General features: G+C 42.2%; 1 protein-coding gene across 2 annotated transcripts in view; it reads right to left on the bottom strand.

Moving 5' to 3' along the window:
• Positions 1-4373: 4373 nt before the first annotated feature.
• The window catches only part of SEMA3C (semaphorin 3C), a 158746-nt gene continuing 145394 nt past the window's right edge, over positions 4374-17725 (bottom strand). For both annotated transcript variants that reach the window (XM_077338026.1, XM_077338027.1), the window contains exons 17-18: positions 14211-14341; positions 4374-10217 (exon numbers count right to left, since the gene is read on the bottom strand). In XM_077338026.1, coding sequence (XP_077194141.1) covers positions 9804-10217; positions 14211-14341 — 545 coding nt within the window. In that variant the 3' untranslated portion in view covers positions 4374-9803. The remainder of the gene's footprint in view (positions 10218-14210; positions 14342-17725) is intronic.

The following is a 17725-nucleotide window of genomic DNA, read 5'->3' as shown; positions in this document are numbered from 1 at the left end:
TTGCTTCAAATCCCTTTCGCCCTGCACATCGGGGCTCCCTTCTCTTTAATGCAAGGCCCAAAGGCATTTTCTAATTCGCATACATGTCTGGCCCTCAAATCAAACTTAATGAAGCAGACACAGTTCTGAGAGCTCATGAAACACTATTTGCTTTGTCCGTGGCCTTCAAGAGCCGGGCCCACGATATGGAGCTGTCCATCAATCACCAAAGTGCAATTACCGTTAACCCATTTGCAATGAATTTTTGACGGGGAATGGGGCTGATTTTTTTTTTTAAAGGAACCATCCCTCCCAATCTTTAATTTCCTATTCAGCCTTTGATCTTTTCCCTCAAGCTAACACTGGGTAAGAACCACTTCTCTTTGGAAAGTGACCAATTCCACAAGAAAAGGAGGGAAAAGCAACGGAAGAACGGAAAAGACATGAACCTTTAAGTTGCATGTTAAAACAATCAAGTATCAGCCTTGACGGAATGACCAGGCATTCTGCCAAAATGGCTCTGCATTCAATTCAGCTGCCACAAGGTTTTGGCTCTATAAGGAATTCCAATTGGCTGAACCTGCTCAGGGTGGGGTGGGTTAGGCGTCTGCTAAGAGAGGCTGAATCTGGAACAGAACTATTCTGACAGTTTCTTTCCCCTGTCTTTTAATACTTTTTTTTCTTTTATTATTATTTGTCAATATTTTTTTCATTTGTTGTTTTGGCCTGAGGAATGCCTAGAGAAATCTGAAAGTGATCTGGCTGGATTTTTTTTTAAATATAAAAGAACACAAATAACTTGCAGAGCCAGGAAATTCCTGACTACATTTGGGGGAGAAAGAAAAGATGGAAAGGGGGGGGGGGAGAGAATTATGCATTTCCGAGTAGTTCTGGTGTTTATTCAGGAGGGACTGCACTATTCCAAATTTCTTTCTATGAAGTATGTTTTTTATGTGTTAAGGAATTTCCTGACAGTGAAACTACAGATTGAAATTTCATATAAAAGTCCTAAAAAGCAGCAATTTTTCTCCGACTGCCCCCTCTTCCCTGCTGTACACACCTCTGCAGAAAAAAGCAAGCCCTCCAATTCCTGTCTTAAGTGATGGGTGGGTCTGATACCTGTTTGCTCTCACGCTCAGCCAGTCAAATTGGGAGAAACTGCTGAAAGAATAAAATGAAGAATAAGACCTGATTTTTGCACCCTACCTTTTAATACCCAAAGGCTACTAAATAAAGGATATGTTTTTCACCTACCCCTCCTCTCCCCACAACAGACACCCTGGGGGGGGGGTAGGTGAGACTGAGATAGCCCTGATATTAGTGCTCGATCAGAACAGCTTTATCAGTGGTGTGGCAAGCCCAAGGTCACCCAGCTGGCTGCACGTGGAGGAGTGGGGAATCAAACCCGGTTCTCCAGATTAGAGGCTGCTACTCTTTATACCAAGCAAGACAGCGTTATGTGAGAATGGAGAATTTAGCTTCCCTTGGTTCGTAGAACTTTTTTTGTCAAAAGTGAAAAGTTTTCCCCCTCTGTCAGTCATCACTATGGAGGTGCAGGTCACTTGAGTAGCTCAAACAGAGAGAAACAGACCTATCCACTGGCAATATGATAAAGAAAAATGTCCTATTTTTGTGGTTTTCCTTGTTTCTTTATTCTTTACGACTTCTGTCAAAACGGAATCCAGGTAATCTCCGTTTTCAGTTCTTTCATCAGTGACAAGTCCTGAACATTAAATGAGAATTATTATTACAATATCAAAAGAAATTATAACAATAAATGCAATAAGTAAAGAGAGCTCCCTACCTCTGAGTCTTCAGTATACTTATCAATAAGTATTAAAAGTTTAAACATGCAAGTCTACTACCAGTAGTATATTAATCCTTATTAACCTTAAGTCTAAAATATATTATACTGTTGATTCGTATCATACTTTACCATATATATATTAATAGTATAATACTGGCCACAGTTTTGACAGAAGTCCTAAAGAATAAAGAAACAAGGAAAACCACAAAAATAGGACATTTTTCTTTATTTATCATATTGCCAGTGGATAGGTCTGTTTCTCTCTGTTTGTTTTAATTATTAGACCGTCCTTATTATACTCTGTAAGAGCCTCTTGTGGCGCAGAGTGGTAAGGCAGCCGTCTGAAAGCTTTGCCCATGAGGCTGGGAGTTCAATCCCAGCAGCTGGCTCAAGGTTGACTCAGCCTTCCATCCTTCCGAGGTCGGTAAAATGAGCACCCAGCTTGCTGGGGGGTAAACGGTAATGACTGGGGAAGGCACTGGCAAACCACCCCGTATTGAGTCTGCCATGAAAACGCTGGAGGGCGTCACCCCAAGGGTCAGACATGACTCGGTGCTTGCACAGGGGATACCTTTACCTTTATTATACTCTTGTATGACACTTGAGTAGCTCGCCAGGCTTTTTCCACCTACACCAAGCAAAGCTAGTAGTGCCCAACCTGGCCCCAAACACATAGCCACAGTGATCCATGTGATGGTCACCTTCAGGCTAGATTACTGTAACTTGCTCTACATAAGCCTTCCCTTATCCCTGAACCAGAAATTACCACTGGTCCAGAATACAGCTGCCTGGGACCTCATGAGGACCCCATGGAAAGCTCACATTCAACTACACTGACTTCTGGTCAGGTTCTGGATCAGGTTTAAGTTGTTGGTTTTAAACTTTAAGGCTTTACATGGTCTGAGGCCTGCATACCTGAGGTCCACCTCTCTGAATATGGCACCCAAAGAGCACTTCACTCAGCAAATTCCAACTTGCTGGTGGTCTCTGGCCCCAGAGAACTGCGCTAGGCCTCGACCAGAGCTAGGGTCTTTTTGGCCCTTGCTCCAGCCTGATAGAATGAGTTGCCAGAAAAGACCCAGGTCTTTATGGAACTCCCAAAGTTCCAAAGGGCCTGCAAAATGGCACTCTTCCACCAGGCAGCTGAATGCCTCTCTCAGACCACACTGTCATATCCAAACCTGGTTGAAAACTGGTGTCCCATCTATGTGATCCCATGCTCATGTGGTGGATGGAGGATGACGGAGTGCCCTCTCTGTTAAATAATTTTAAAATGGATCCATTTTAGTATTTTAATTACATTATATTAAATTGTATAGGGTTTTTAACTGTTGTAAGATGCCCCAAGACCATTTTGGAGAGGTGTGGACTAGAAACTCAATAAAATAAATAGATGAGAGACAGATACTGCTGACTGCCAGTAAGAGAGTTCCTATGCTATATTTATCCTCAGCTCAGCACTACATCCTCTCCTATGTTGGCTGTTGGCAGTTAGAAAGGAAAGGAATTTGTTAAAATCAGAGCATGTTCATTGATCCCTGATTGTGCATTCCTCTCCAATGGTAAGGTTTGGGTGTTAGGTAGACTCAAGGTTCTGCCCCCCCCCCCCTGCATTGAGCAGTGGGGCTTAGCTACTGGGTGCCTCAGCTGAAGACTCACATTCTGTACCCTTCCACCCCTCCTGATTGTAAGTACCTCTCCCCTGGTGGGGTTTGGGTACTAGTTGGACTTGGGGATCTGAGCCAGCTAGTCTCTCTCCTCATGGCAAACTGAGAGGCTTAGCTAATTCACATTTATACCCTCCTGATTGTGGACATCTCTGTGCCATGAGAGTGAAAGGATGCTCATCATGGAGGAATGAAATACTCTACTCACTACCAAAGACCCATCCCTGGACACCAAACCCTAGGCCCCGCAAACTATCATCAGGTGTCTTGGAGCCTCCTTCCCATGTTCTGTTCCTGGGGCTCTTCACAGAGGCAAAACGGTTGTTAGCAGTGCCCAGAGACCAGCAGTTGCTATCGTTCTTTGGGGAGGAGGACTCTTACATCAGTGATTCAGAGAGTAGGGGGGGGAACATACTTCCCTTATACATCCCAATTACCTGTTGTTGCTCCCACCTCGAGTACACCCCCCATGATCTCTTCCTGCCCAGTGCCAGAAAGCAGTTGTGCCTCCTACCTTCTGTAATCCTCAGGCCCCATTTCAGGTTTGCATTTTGGAAACATTTCTCCATTCTCTCCAGTGATCGCTGTGTGACAAAACACTAGGTGTGCCATACTCTTGTCCAGAAGGGCATAACACTTGTCCTACTCTGTCCTCTGCAGGCACTTGCAAGGGGTGCACCCAACTATATTGCCACTGGAGGAAAGAGCGGTGGACAAAGGGAGAAAGAAGCCCCCTCCCACTTAGCAGGGAGAAGCAGAAGCAGAGTGAAAGCAGGTCTCTCCAAGAAAGGCTCCCCATACTCAAGCTGCCGTGAGTGAGACATCAAGGCAGGCCACCCTTTAGGAGGTCAAAGGAGCTATGTGAAGGGCCCAGGAAATAGTTACCTTGACAATTAAAAATAGCAACATAGGCCATACAATCGCTTTAACACCCTTTATTTTTCAAGCAAATTGGGATATCCAGTTAAATAGTATTGGGTCCATTTTTAATCCAAGATATAATGGATATTCCTTGCTTTATCATGCTAAAATTATACATGTATTATATATACTTGATGATGGAAAAGAGGGTGCTTTTAAAAAAAGACGAAACAGACATATCTACAGGAACAATGATCTCAAAGAACACATAGTTGAATCAAGATTGAATACAACTTTACAAACAACAAAAAAGACAGTAACAAAAGAACTCTAAGACACACTGACAAAAAATTAGTATTGAGCACATCTTTACATTTGGCAAAGTTATGTCTACAAGTTGTGTTTTTTTAAGAATAAAATTATATACATTATTCAGTATCCTGAAAACAGGAAGTTTTAAATAGAAACAACAATAATAAAAATTACAAACTGAAATATTCATGTTACCTACATGAAGATGGACATTGAAGAAGTAGACACTTTAACAAAACTCTAATGAATACTACCCTGTACATGTTAGATCAGGTATGTTCTTGGATTTTGGCAACTCTGTGTGAAGAGGTAAACTTGGGGCCTTGCAAAAGTTAGACACAGCTAAGACCAACTGAAAATGTTGACATATCAAGGTTCCATTCTTTTGATCTGGCTGAGACTTTATTGCGGCTAATCTTTATTAGTTCATATGTAAACGTGCCAGTAGTGAGATGAAAAGTTTCCAGTCCAGTTGGACCATGTTGGCGATAAAAGAACCAGCAGAGATCATGTGACATCTTTCCCCACATATTTTTTGGGAAAGTAGAAAAGCTAACAGGAAATTTCCTCCATGGCTCTTGAATTGCATTAAGAAGAATTCTCTTAAGAAGGATTCTTCTTTACTCAGTTTATCCGTATTGTTCAGATCAAAAGGGACATTTGAGGAGAGGAGGGGGTAGAAAGGGAGTTTCTACAAAAAATCAGAATTTCCTTCTGAATGTGACAATGGAATGCATTTGCAAGGGGTTTTTTAGTGTAGAATCTCTGCTGTACACATGTAATTCCTCTCCCCACAAGGTGCTTCATCTCATAGAGATGGCAGCCTTGTTAGGATGGGTGTTGTGTAAGATGAATGGTGTATCCTAATGACTTACTCATTAGCTAAGTCTCCCCCCCCCCTATATCTCTACTCCAAAACCAACATTCCCAATCAATAGTCCCTCTTTTTTTTACTCAATTGAAGGAAATTCTGGGGTTGTTCACACACAACATGTATATACGACTTAAGCTCAGAGTGCAGAAGAAGACCTTTGGTTTATTCCAGATTCTCTGCTACACAGGCGGACCATAATAGATGACATTCAGATCCACCAACAAATGCTTCTATGAAAGTCTCAACCATGAACCCACCCACACATCCCATAGGATCACACATATTGTTTGAATGGGGATAGGTGCATGGCCTTCATGTTGCACATCATGCTCAGTAGACAACAAAGATGAACTACAGAGCTGCTACCATTCCTCAACACATGTAAATTAGGGGCCACCTGTGAACCAGATTTCTGTTTTAGTTCCATGACCCTGAGGTTGCTGCTGTTCAACAGGTTGCTGTAAGTATACCATGTCAACAAAGTCTTAAGAACACTATCCTCATCTGGAGTAAACTGTTTCGAGCTAACCTTCAATAATTACACCTAGCTGAAGTCCTGAATCTCAAATATGTTGTCAGATCTTGCAGCATGGAGGACTGGAGTGGCTACAAACCAGCAAACAAGCTTTGCCAATGTGTGTATTTTTCATGCAGCAGGAGAAAAAAAAGTTAGTTTAGGTTTAATCCCTTAAACAGTCATAGCACATAACTATATATAAAGCAGCTTTAAAAATATTATTTCAGAACTTGAGGCTCTGCTGATTGTGTTAAATGAACCACGGATATTGCCATTATTTTGTTTTTAATAAACATTGTTAACTATTGTCATTCTTCAGGCCTAATGGGCACCTATTCAAATATAACCACACTTTGCTGTTAAAATAAATTGTGACTGAAAACCTTATCTATCACTGTACATCATCTGGAAGCACTTACTATCCTTTACAGGATAATAGAAAAGTTGTATCAACAGCCCCTAAATGGAAAGAAGATGAGCTGTTTTTTGTACTCCGCTTTTCAAAGCGATTTACAATCTCCTACCCTTCTTCTCCCCACAACAGACACCCTGTGAGGTAGGTGAGGCTGAGAGAGCCCTGAGAGACCTGTGACTGGCCCAAGGTCACCCAGCTGGCTGCATGTGGAAGAGTGAAGAATCTGACTCAGTTCTACAGATTAGAGGATAACCTTAACCACTACAGCAAGCTGGCTCTCTGAGTATGGCAGGATTCAGGCTGTAGTACCTACACAGAATCAACGTTCTGCCTACAGGAGGTAGATTTATTCTGTGAAATTCAAAATAATATTTTGGTATCCTAACTTGGCTAGCTTCATGACATCACATATACCACTTGGGAAGGCATTGGGCAGCCCTCTATCATCCCACTGACGACATCTAATAGGCTAGCTTAGACCCACTTCAAATGCAATTTCCTGAAACACAACTCATAGGCTCAACAACATGCATTTCTAATGGGAAGGAACAGTACAACAGATAAACAAGTACTTCTAGATAAGAAAAAGGTGATGTTTCAAGCTGCCCTTACACTGGGCTAGGTTACAAATTATATGTACTATTAAAATGCTACCCCAAGAAGGATCCTCATGTTTCCCTCATAACATGTAGGAAAATTTACCTTGTCCACCAGCAGTGGTTGCAATTGCAAGTTACCCCACCATGTTGACATCACATGGTGGGTAATGTGTTTGCAGATGTTGCAAGCAAATTGAACCCATTAAGGCAAAATTATTTTCAGTGGCCTCTGCAATGTGTAACTTGGCCTTGAATTTAATTACTGAAAATATGTCTGGGTAATCACCAATACAGTACTCCCCACGGTGTACCACCTGTGTACCAACAAAATGAGTTTCCTGATGCCCATTCACTTCTTTCCCAAAACAAATCAAATCCTGATTTTCCTCCTTCTCATTTCAGCAAGAGGGGCTTCAGTAAAACCCAGGAAGCATCTCCTTTTGATCTTGAGGTCACATCTATTTTCATATAGCTTCCTCCTTCATAGGTCACTTGGCTTGGAACATTCCAATGTTTTTTAATTTGCCCAGCTGCCATGATGGCCATTTTGTAGTTGTGCCCACTCCCCATTCTTAATATCCCAAAAGTGTCCATAGGCTCAGAAAGATTGAGGGCCCCTGGTCTAAGACAATAGTCCACACTTAATTTTTGAGAAGTGACAGAGAATGAGATAACTACATACTTTGGCAAGTTCACCTGTCCCTTAAGAATTACATGGAATAAATAAGCAAAACAGAAGGTAGAAGCACCACAGTAAGGCTTAAAAAACATGGCATTCCGATCTACATAGGCTCACTTTCTAGAGGCTTCAATCTGTATAACAGGGCCAGTGGACTCTTTGGGAATATTTACACAGGGTGGTTTGCACGACCACAGAAGGCACAGGTGCATGCACAATTGCAGGGGAGTGGCCAACTCAAAATCATGCTGGGCAAGATTCCCACATGTCTTAACCCATCTTCTAAGAACTCTTGGTGGGCGCCAGGAAAGCTATTGGGTGTGGCAGTGGTGCCCACGGACATCACACTGGGAATCCCTGTCCTATGAGGTAAAGAAGACTGGTAAGTCTTAATGATTTGTAATAGAAACATTCACTGACAAAAATGTCTCTTTCCAGTAGAAGTACAGAAAAATGGGGAATGCACATGTGTTTTAATACACTTCAACCCCAACTGAAGTCAACAGAAGACACTAAAATCAGTTTCTGCATTAAGAGACTACTAAAAGGAGTCATTAGGCATTTCTATGGTATTTTGAACAATGTGGGAGTGGCTACATGGGCACAAACCTTTATGTTGGACTTCATCTGGAATGCAATCAGTGAAGAGGTGGCACCCATAGCACTGTCATTTGGAGTGCATATACATAGATCTCCATGGGCTGGCTGCCAACCAAGGTAGCTTATGGGAATGCTGGCTGACATGACATCAGGCATCATTCACACAATACCTTGGTCACATAGGAGTGTCTTTGATATAGCTGCTTCCTGTGCCTCTCTGACAATTTGTGCCAACTGCCATGGTTACTTCCATGATACAAGAGCTCCTGAATGAAGAAGACAGAGTCTCACATTGTTATACCAAATAAAACAATGTATTGCTGTCCTGGATTATGTTAATCTGTTGTTGTTGAGGTTTTTTTGGGGGGAAGGGGTTGCTCTGGCAGATGAGATACCAGTTCTCACCACATGCATTCATAAAAACAATTATATTCCCTATATCCAGTCATAGCTTTCATGGCCCAGAGAATGATCTGAAGGCATCTGACCTGGTTCTTCTGGATAGGGGCTGTGGCTCTGGCTGTGGTAGAGCATCTTCTTGATATGCAGAAGGTCCCTCAGCATCTCCAGTTAAAAGGATCAGGAGGTGATGTGAAAGACCTCAGCCAGAGACCTTGGAGATCTGTCTTAGTAGACAATATTGATGGACCAAGAATCTGATTCAAAATAAGGGGGCTTCATGTGTGTACTGATAAGCTCTGTAAACTGCCTCGACAGAAGACTACCTGGAAATCCAATTAAAACTGATTGGAAGAAGGGTGCAATACAAGTTTGCCACTAATAGAATCACGGTAGTATAGTTTACCATGTCAAAAAGGATTGGGATATATATATATATACACTGTGTCTTTAATCCAAAGATGGGAAATGACATCTAGTGCCATGCTTTGCCTGGCTTTTCAAGTTAGCATACCATAATCAGGGAACGTGATACATACCCAAGTCAGATGGATAAATGCCTATAGACTGGGGGGATCATAAACTGATATGGAGTGGCACTGATAAGAAACTGACTGAAGTGTTATCCCTCCCCTTGTTCTGCTTGGAGGCCCTCCAAGACAGTCTGTACCAGTAAGAAAGTTGTTACCTTCACCTTTGTTGGAAATATCCCCCAAACTCATATATCTATCTTAACCCAGACTTTCTTTTCCTTTTCACGTTGCATAATGACAAGCTGGGCTGTCCGTGTATCTTTCATTTGTTTGTTTTGCTCCTCAGGAAAAATAGCATCCAATGGGAACCTGGGTTAAGGCAAATTATTGGGCTTACAGGTAAAGTAAGGATGGATCTGGTGTCAGCGGGCACTTCACAAACCACATCTCTTTGGATCTGTTTTGTTTCTCTTTAGTTTAGATAGACTGCATCTCATTAAAACAATCTGCTATCAGGCTTGCTTGACTATGTTTTTTCCTATGCTTTCAGCAAGAAAACAAACAAAAAAAACCCTCAAGGGAGTGGGGGGGGGGAGGAGTTTGATGTTCCAAGACAAAACTTTATGATCCAGGTAACTGATTCCTTCTGTTTCTGCTTTTCCTGCTGTTTATGAGGGCCTTCAGCTTCCCATAATCCCCTCTCATCTTCTGGGCATCTTCAGCCTGCTGCCCCAGCTGCCGTGTGTCTTTGCAGTACTGATTGATCATTTGCAGTTCTGAGTGGCTGAAAGTGCCAACCAGGTCCTTGGGGTGAAACTGTAAAGCTTGCAGGGAGCTGGCCCAGGTCCACGGGGACCACTTGTCAGTCACGAAGGCCACCATCTCTGAATCTAACACCCTGAAGTTAATCTTGGCTATTGTTTGCTTGAAGCCGTTTTCAGTCGCAAGGCAGTGGTAAAGCCCTCGGTCAGCATCCTGGACAGAGCGGATCAAGAGTCCTTGTTCTGTTGCAATGATCCTTTCATTAAGTTTGACCTAGATGCAACACAAAGCAAAATGGGAGTTCTTTTAAGAGAAGAACAGGTGAGGTTTTTGACATGCTCCTTTCCCCTAAACAGCTAACAAATGCATTTCCCTTCCTCTCCCCACAACAGACACTCTGTGGGGTAGATGGAGCTGAGAGAGCTCAGGAAAAACTGAGTGATCCAACATCACCCGGCTGGGGAATCAAACCACTTTAACCACTACATCACACTGTCTTGTTGCTGTTACTGTGAAATGTTGTTAGGCAAAGATATGCAGTTAAATCTTGGGACTTCCACTTTGGACTGCTCTTTAGATCGGCTAGAAGCCCAATATCTGGGAACCCTGATAAGTGCTCCAAAGGAAAATTCTCCCTTTGGGGGTTTCCCCACTTTCCTGAAAACACTGGGGGATTTTTTAAAGCCCTGTACACACATACAGCTGCAGCTCTGAGATCCAGGTAACCCAATATAAGCAAACCTCTACCCAAAACAAACAAACAAACAAAAATGTTAACAGAAACAAACGTCTTGGAAATTATCCCTTTGTATGCTAACAGGCTTAAAAAAATTTAGAAGGCAAAGATCTTATTCTGATACTTTGTTTTGTTTCTATGATACAAAATGATCGTGCAGTTCTGCAGTGTACAATTAAACAATTGGGATTTTTGGACTAGTCTTGGTCCTGAGTCCCTCCAGAAAAATAGAAGTGCAGAGTAACAGAGCATTTTCAGTGACTGGTTACGTTTTATGGATTGGGCACAGATGCAGGGTCACAGCACTTTGAGGTTTAAAAGAAATAATCTTTACTAGAAAGAATCTACAGAATATATATCATATTCATCTTCGTCATTCTCCTTACAGAAGCAGTGCACCAAATCTTAAAAGTAGTTACAAAGAAAACACTTTGCAAGCCTTATGGCTGGCTTTGTAAGCAGGACTACATGCCCACACATCAGCAGATGGAGAGAGGTGAGAGCTTAATGGAGGACTCCTTCCTCCTTCCTAGCAGAAGACCTTGTTTTCCTGAAGAAACAGCAAGTGGGTGGTGGCCCGACTTAAACAAAGGGATCTCCCAGGCCACGAGAAGTGGAAATTCCCCAGCACATGGCTTCAGGTCCCTGAAACCTTACCAGTGACCTTTTATTTTTGGTGACCTTTATGTTAGTGAGCACATAGGTTAAGTTTAGCAGTTTAACAACAACCTTGCAGGGTTGACTTCACCAAATTACTTACAGATTGCAATTCCAACAAACAAACAAAAAACCCTTTCAAAGACCTTAGTCTGCTTTTAATTTTTGTGTTAATTTCTGGTTTACAAAGGGCTAGTTTTGAAAGGATTTGTTTAATGTGAAGATTATGTTGCAGAAATACACAATTATATCATTAAAAAGTAAGAGAAACTCCTTCAAATTAAGGCCAAAATCCTATTTATTTGGATACACCAGGGACTGGTTTTGAAGTTCTTCCTCTCTCTTTGTTTCTAGGGTACACAAAACAGTGAAGTTTTGTACTTCTGCACTGTAGAAAAAGGAATCCTTTCAAAACTATCCCTCTGCATGCCAACAAATCTATATCTCCATTTTTTGGCAAAGAGTTAGTTTTGAATGACTTATTATTTTATGTGGTATGTTTATGCTTGACTGAAGATATCAAAGAACAATAATCCTACAGTACTCAGTCAGGGACATCATAGGACTTGAATGCATAGGTGCAAAACCTCTCTGTGAGGGAATCAGACTGGAAGCATTTCTGAGGATTGTTTAATGATCTATTCTGCATAACGGGCAAACTGAAAACAAGGAGACACAGTTCTCTATGCCCATCTTCCTTACTCTCTTACTTGTTTCACTAAACTGAGTACTTGCTTACCGTGCCTGAAATTAAACCCTTTAAAAATAGCTTCAGGTGTTGGTTCTGCAAGCTAATTACCTCTTGGCAATGCACTTATCCCAAGGCCTGTTAAGGCATTACTGCTTGCTTACTCATCTACATAGATTTCTTACAGCCTATAACTAATTAGTCCTTGGCAGCAGAAAATTATATTACAGCATTTTATGTGACACCTAAAAAAGCCCATAATGTACAGCCGTAACGCTATGTAATCTTGTTAAGTCATTATTTGGCTCTCATGGGATAGTATGACATTTATTCTGTAAGGTGTGAGGAACAACATCTATCAGTTAGTTATTTCTTTATCAATCCTTTGTTTCCTTCCAATGGATGCTGGTACACTACAGTGGAAAGGGCCTAATAAACATATTATTCATGGGATTTCATGGGATTTCCAACTCCACCCTCAAAATAGACACATTTGTTACCAGTAGAGAAATGGCCTTATATTGTATAAAGTATAATAATTCCCCTAAACTTAAAGAAAACTGGCATCCTCTATACAATTATTCGAGAGCTGAAACTTCAGAGCTTTGTAGAGCACAGTAATGGAAAATGTGATTACACCACAGTCAGGAGAATTCTTGTAGCCATGGGTATTTTTAGTTCAGACTAATTCTGTGCTAAGAAAGCTTTCCATATCATCTTCTCTTCCTGCCCCTCAGATATATCTACTCTGCCCCCCCCCTTAATGTTAAGACTCTTGTTCCTCTCTCAGATGGGTTGCACGTTTAAAACATAGGAGACATTCCTCTCATAGCAATCATTGGGTTGCACATCATGGGTATAATTTAAGCAACATTCACCACTTTGATGTCCTCACGGCTTTTGATGGAAGACAGCTGAGCACCTGACTAGCTACCCCATTGAAATCAATTGGAGCATAACATTGGGTAGATTCTTGACCACACTTTATTCATCTTTAGTATCCAGAATGCAGTATCTGAGTATGAACACATTCAAGATGCAGCAATTTTCATGAAACTAAGAGTCCACTTCATCTGTGATTCTGGAATTCACAGTAGCCCAAATTTAAGGGCCAAACATCCATCAAAAGATTCAGAGGTATCACTGTGTCAATACTGAAGTTCACTGATGTGCAGAAATTGGTGTGTAAACTCCAGAGCAACTACCACACCAAGGTCACAACCTTGTACTTAAAAAGCAGTTCAGACATTCACCAGAAGAATGCCCAGGTATATATGACAGTGAGGTGTGAATACTCACAGTAGCCCACACAGAATGTGTGGCATGAGCTGTATAGCTGCAGCACCTTCATGTGGCCTTTCCTCCCTCTTCCAAAGAAGGAGGATTGCATATATTAGATATGCAAATAACCCACACAATACTTTATTTTGTGCAAAGGAATTGTGTGAACTTCATACTTCCCTACCACCTGTATGGTGACTATGAAGCTTCTAGTTTCATAGTCAAATTATCACGGCAGAGGATAATCCCTCTATGATACAAGTTTGTGTTCTATAAGTGTGGAAAAAATTGCCATCTTGATTGTGAATATATCCTTGTGGTTGAAGAGTACAAATACAGAGTCTTATTACTTTACGACTCTTGCTGGCATTTTTGCACTCCACCGTCATGAAGGCTTGGATACTCTCCTTGTCTTTCAGCAATCCCTACACCAGTGTAGACAGCCTACAGGTACATGCACCAACAAAGTGACAAGCCAGAGCATTTTGCTCAGCATGCAGGTCCTGTACATTGTCTTGAATTCCTTGGTGGACGTACCCTACTCACAACTGAGAAAAGCTCTAAGGCGGTGTCAGTACTGAAGGAGTATAGGAACAGGTAACAGGCAAGGCTTATGCCCATCTTCATTTCCTTGACCCATGCAGCTGGCAGCGAGGTCCAACACAGGCTCCCAAAGCACAGGCAGCTATGCAGGCATTTGATTTGGTCCCAGAATCTGTAGTTAAATACAACTCTCATCTTTCTTTACTTTCTTCCTTTTGCTTGCTTTCACAATATCTTTGCGGGGGGATGTTGTGCTTTTACCGGGAGGGGTTCTGAGGCTGAAAAGGTTACCTTGCTCCATACAGGGCCACCGAGCAGAGAGTATCTTCTCCACTTTGTACATGTGACCAAGATTACTCACCTCTTTCCTCCTGTCGTTGTCTTTCTGTAAGAGCCATTTAACAGAAGCTTGTGGAGATTTAGGTGTGCATTCCAGGAACGTGGTGTTGTTCTTGACTCCATACTGAATGACCTCTGCAGCATTGCGATAGGCTAGGACAGGAAAAAAATAAGATAGAACTACAGTTCTTTGAAAGGTATTACAGTGTGGCTAAAACTGGAAAGTGTACAAAACCATAACTTTCAGGAGGACGTTCCACTATTTTAGTGGAAATGTTTTCTGATGGGAAACACATCTTCTGATGTGCCTGGTAAAATGGAAGTCCTGAAGGATGTGACGTCCATGAGTCCTACCCTCTAAGCATGCCAGAAGAGGCAGGGAGGCATCATAGGTGGCCAACAGTGGAGGCGGAGGTTGTGGGGCCAGCAGAGGAGCTATCAGTGGAGTCTGAGGCAGGCCTTTGCCAGCACATACCATGCAGTAGAGGCTCTGCTGGCAGAGGGAAGGATCTTCTTTAGGCCAAAAACATGCACTCTTCACTTAAGCAAAGATTACATTTATTAAGCCAGCAAGTATATTTATTAAAGGTATTGACGAAACTGGGGTTCGAGGCACAGGTCTTTGCATATATGTGACCCTGGTCTTCCACCTCAACCCCCCCCTCCATGGGAATCGCATACAACTGGAGACCTTTGCATAGTCAAAACATTCTGATAAGGGTCCAGGCTCCAGGACGCGGGGGCAGGGAAACACAGGAGATGGAGGGGAGGGACGTGAAAGAATGCAGGGGGTGGGGAATGAGATCACTATAAACCATACATCAGAGACAGGCTGGTCTAATTTACACAAGGCCAAATTTTAAGCACCTAACTACTTTTGATATATATTTCATGGCAGAACCTCAGGGTTTCTGACATCAGAGGCCCAAATGAGCCCTGAAGTAGGCTGCTGTGAGGTGGCCAGCTGGGAGGGCAGAGGACCGCAGAACATAGCAGCCTTCCTGGGAGGGAGGTGGGAGGGGGTGTCTGTGCATGTATGTGTGAATGTGTCTGTGTCTGACAGAGAGGAAGGGGGCAGGGACCAAGGAGGAGGTTGGGGAAGCAAGAGAGAGGGAGGAAAACAGGAGGGGAAAGTGGTGCAGAAGGAATCTGTGAGAGTATCTGTGTGTGAGAGGGAGGGGGCAGAGACTAAGAGCCCTCAGAGCAAGTATGTTTTCCCACATATCCTTATGAGAGTCAGACTGTCACTAATTTTATATCTCTAAATAGTGTGGCTTAATTAGGGCCCTGAGAACACGCTGTAGGTTTATGCTTCCTCCTCTCTTGAAGATGACTTGCGCCTCATGTCAAAAGTTAATTTAACCATGATGCAGCATGACATCTATCCAGGCACTAATGCAAACCATAACCATAATCTGCCAACCCAAAGCTTAATTTCAGTTTTTGGTCTTCATGATATCTTGCTTTGTTTTATCACGGTTACTACCAACTTAGGATCTTGTGCTACACCATGCTTAAACAATGGCACAGAGGGCAAAGTTGATGTACTTTCAGAGATGTCAAACACAGTCAAATATGACACAATCTTCAACTGACTGAACATTTCAAGGGGCAGAAAAATATCTAAAACAATTGGTAGTGAAACACTAGTTACAATGTCTCAGAACAGTAGCCAAAGTGGATGTAGTGAAGGATTTAGTGGGATATTGTTGCCCTAAAAACGTTCACATGAAAATATTTGACACAGCCCTAGAAAGTTTTCTGTGATTAAATATACAACAGGAATTTAGCAATCATAGCTACCTTTATGAATCATAGCTACCTTTATGAATGCTTGTGGCAGCCTAGTAGTGACTGTAATTCTGTTTTTAGAAATCATACCCATTATAGTTAAAATTCTATGGCCTTGCTAATCTTAAAGAGTGGGATAAAATAAAAAATGAGCTTCACAATCTGTAACAGAAAGCCCTAAGGCTTAAACAAACAAACAAAAAAGGTAATGACTTTTCTGATTATATAGTTGCTCACTTATTTTTGAAATCTTTCAACTTGCTAAGAAACATGCTAAAATACGCCTTTGTTTCTGAGAAGTGCTAGCCCCACGATTTTGATGGCCAAAAGGCCAAGCACCTTTTGTATGCAAGGATATTGCAGGCAAATGGTTACATAATAAGAATTAAAAAATAGTCCTGATAGGTAAGATCAAAGATCCATTCTAATTCAGCATCTTGTTTCCTGCAGGGAACAACATGCTACCTTAAGGGAGGCCTCAAGCAGGGCATGACGGCAATTCATCCTCCCATTCTTTTGCCACTGGGAACAACCTCATGCAGCATGCTGGAATCTATTTTCTAGCTATTATTATTATTCATTTTATTTCATGATAATACATTTGTCATATAGAGGAAGAGGGCCTGGATAGATCCAGCCTAGCCTGATCTCATCAGATCTCAGAAGCTAAGCAAAGCCAACATGGAGGCAGACAATGGCAAATTCCCATTGAACATTTCTTGCCCTGACAACCCTATGGGGTTGCCGTAAGTCACCTGTGATTGGGTGGCAAAAAAATGTAGAGAGGAGGTGTTAAAATTTGGGGAGCCAAATAGGTTAAGTATGCCAACTGCATAAGAGCATCAGTTTACGCAGGGGGCTTGGCAGGCTCCAAGATAGCAGAGGCAAGGGAGGAGACTGACATCATAAAGAACCTGGCCTGCAATGCCTCTGGATGGGACCAAACTGGATACAAAGAGAATCTTTGAATGGTAATATTAACATTCTGGTGTGGAGCCCTAATGCTTCGGATGTCTGACCCACTTTCTTTTCCCTCAGCCATAATTGCTTAGGATATATTTCTTACTGAGAATCTTGAAAATGAAATTTATGGTATTTTTTTGAATAGCATGCTTGCTGCTCCAACCCACATGGTAAAGAATTTAAGGAAGGATGAATAGAGACTTCCAGTTTTATCTGGATTAGGATTCAATGTCTCTTTAATCTGAGTGATGTGCTCTACTGATGTTCAGTGGTCAAGGAGGAAAAACCAAGAATTAAATGTGGATGCTTCCTGCTTGTTTCACACAACCAGCCAACAGCAGTACAAGTCAAGGAAGTGATGAACGTATCCGTCTTGGGAAGGGCCAGGCCATCCATTAAATAGGCAATTGCCTAAATTGCCAGAGGTGGAGGAGGGCAGAGCCAGCCTAGCTGCACACAGTGTTGAGAGTCTGCAATGGCAAGTGGCATCCTCAGGTGGTGTCCCTCCCTCCATTGGAAGGGCCCTCCTCCTACTTCACATCCTTTTCCACTGGGGGGTGGGCAGGCCCATGGATGGATTGGAGGTCAATGAAGTCATTCATCTAGTATGCCAAAAATATTTGGGCTTGCTGTGTTCTTGGAGCAACACAATATCTTAAATTGGCTCTGTTTTCTGATAATGTTTTCTCTTGCCCATCAGTTGACGCCAGCTCCAATTTATAAACCATACGCCATTCATCTGTTTTAAGTCATGGTTAATTTGCTGTACAACCATACTGGCTG

This window comes from Paroedura picta, chromosome 5, assembly GCF_049243985.1.
Source record: "Paroedura picta isolate Pp20150507F chromosome 5, Ppicta_v3.0, whole genome shotgun sequence".
NCBI lineage: Eukaryota > Metazoa > Chordata > Lepidosauria > Squamata > Gekkonidae > Paroedura > Paroedura picta.
The sequence above is the reverse complement of the archived record's forward strand: the minus strand, read 5'-3'. Positions and strand labels throughout refer to the sequence as shown.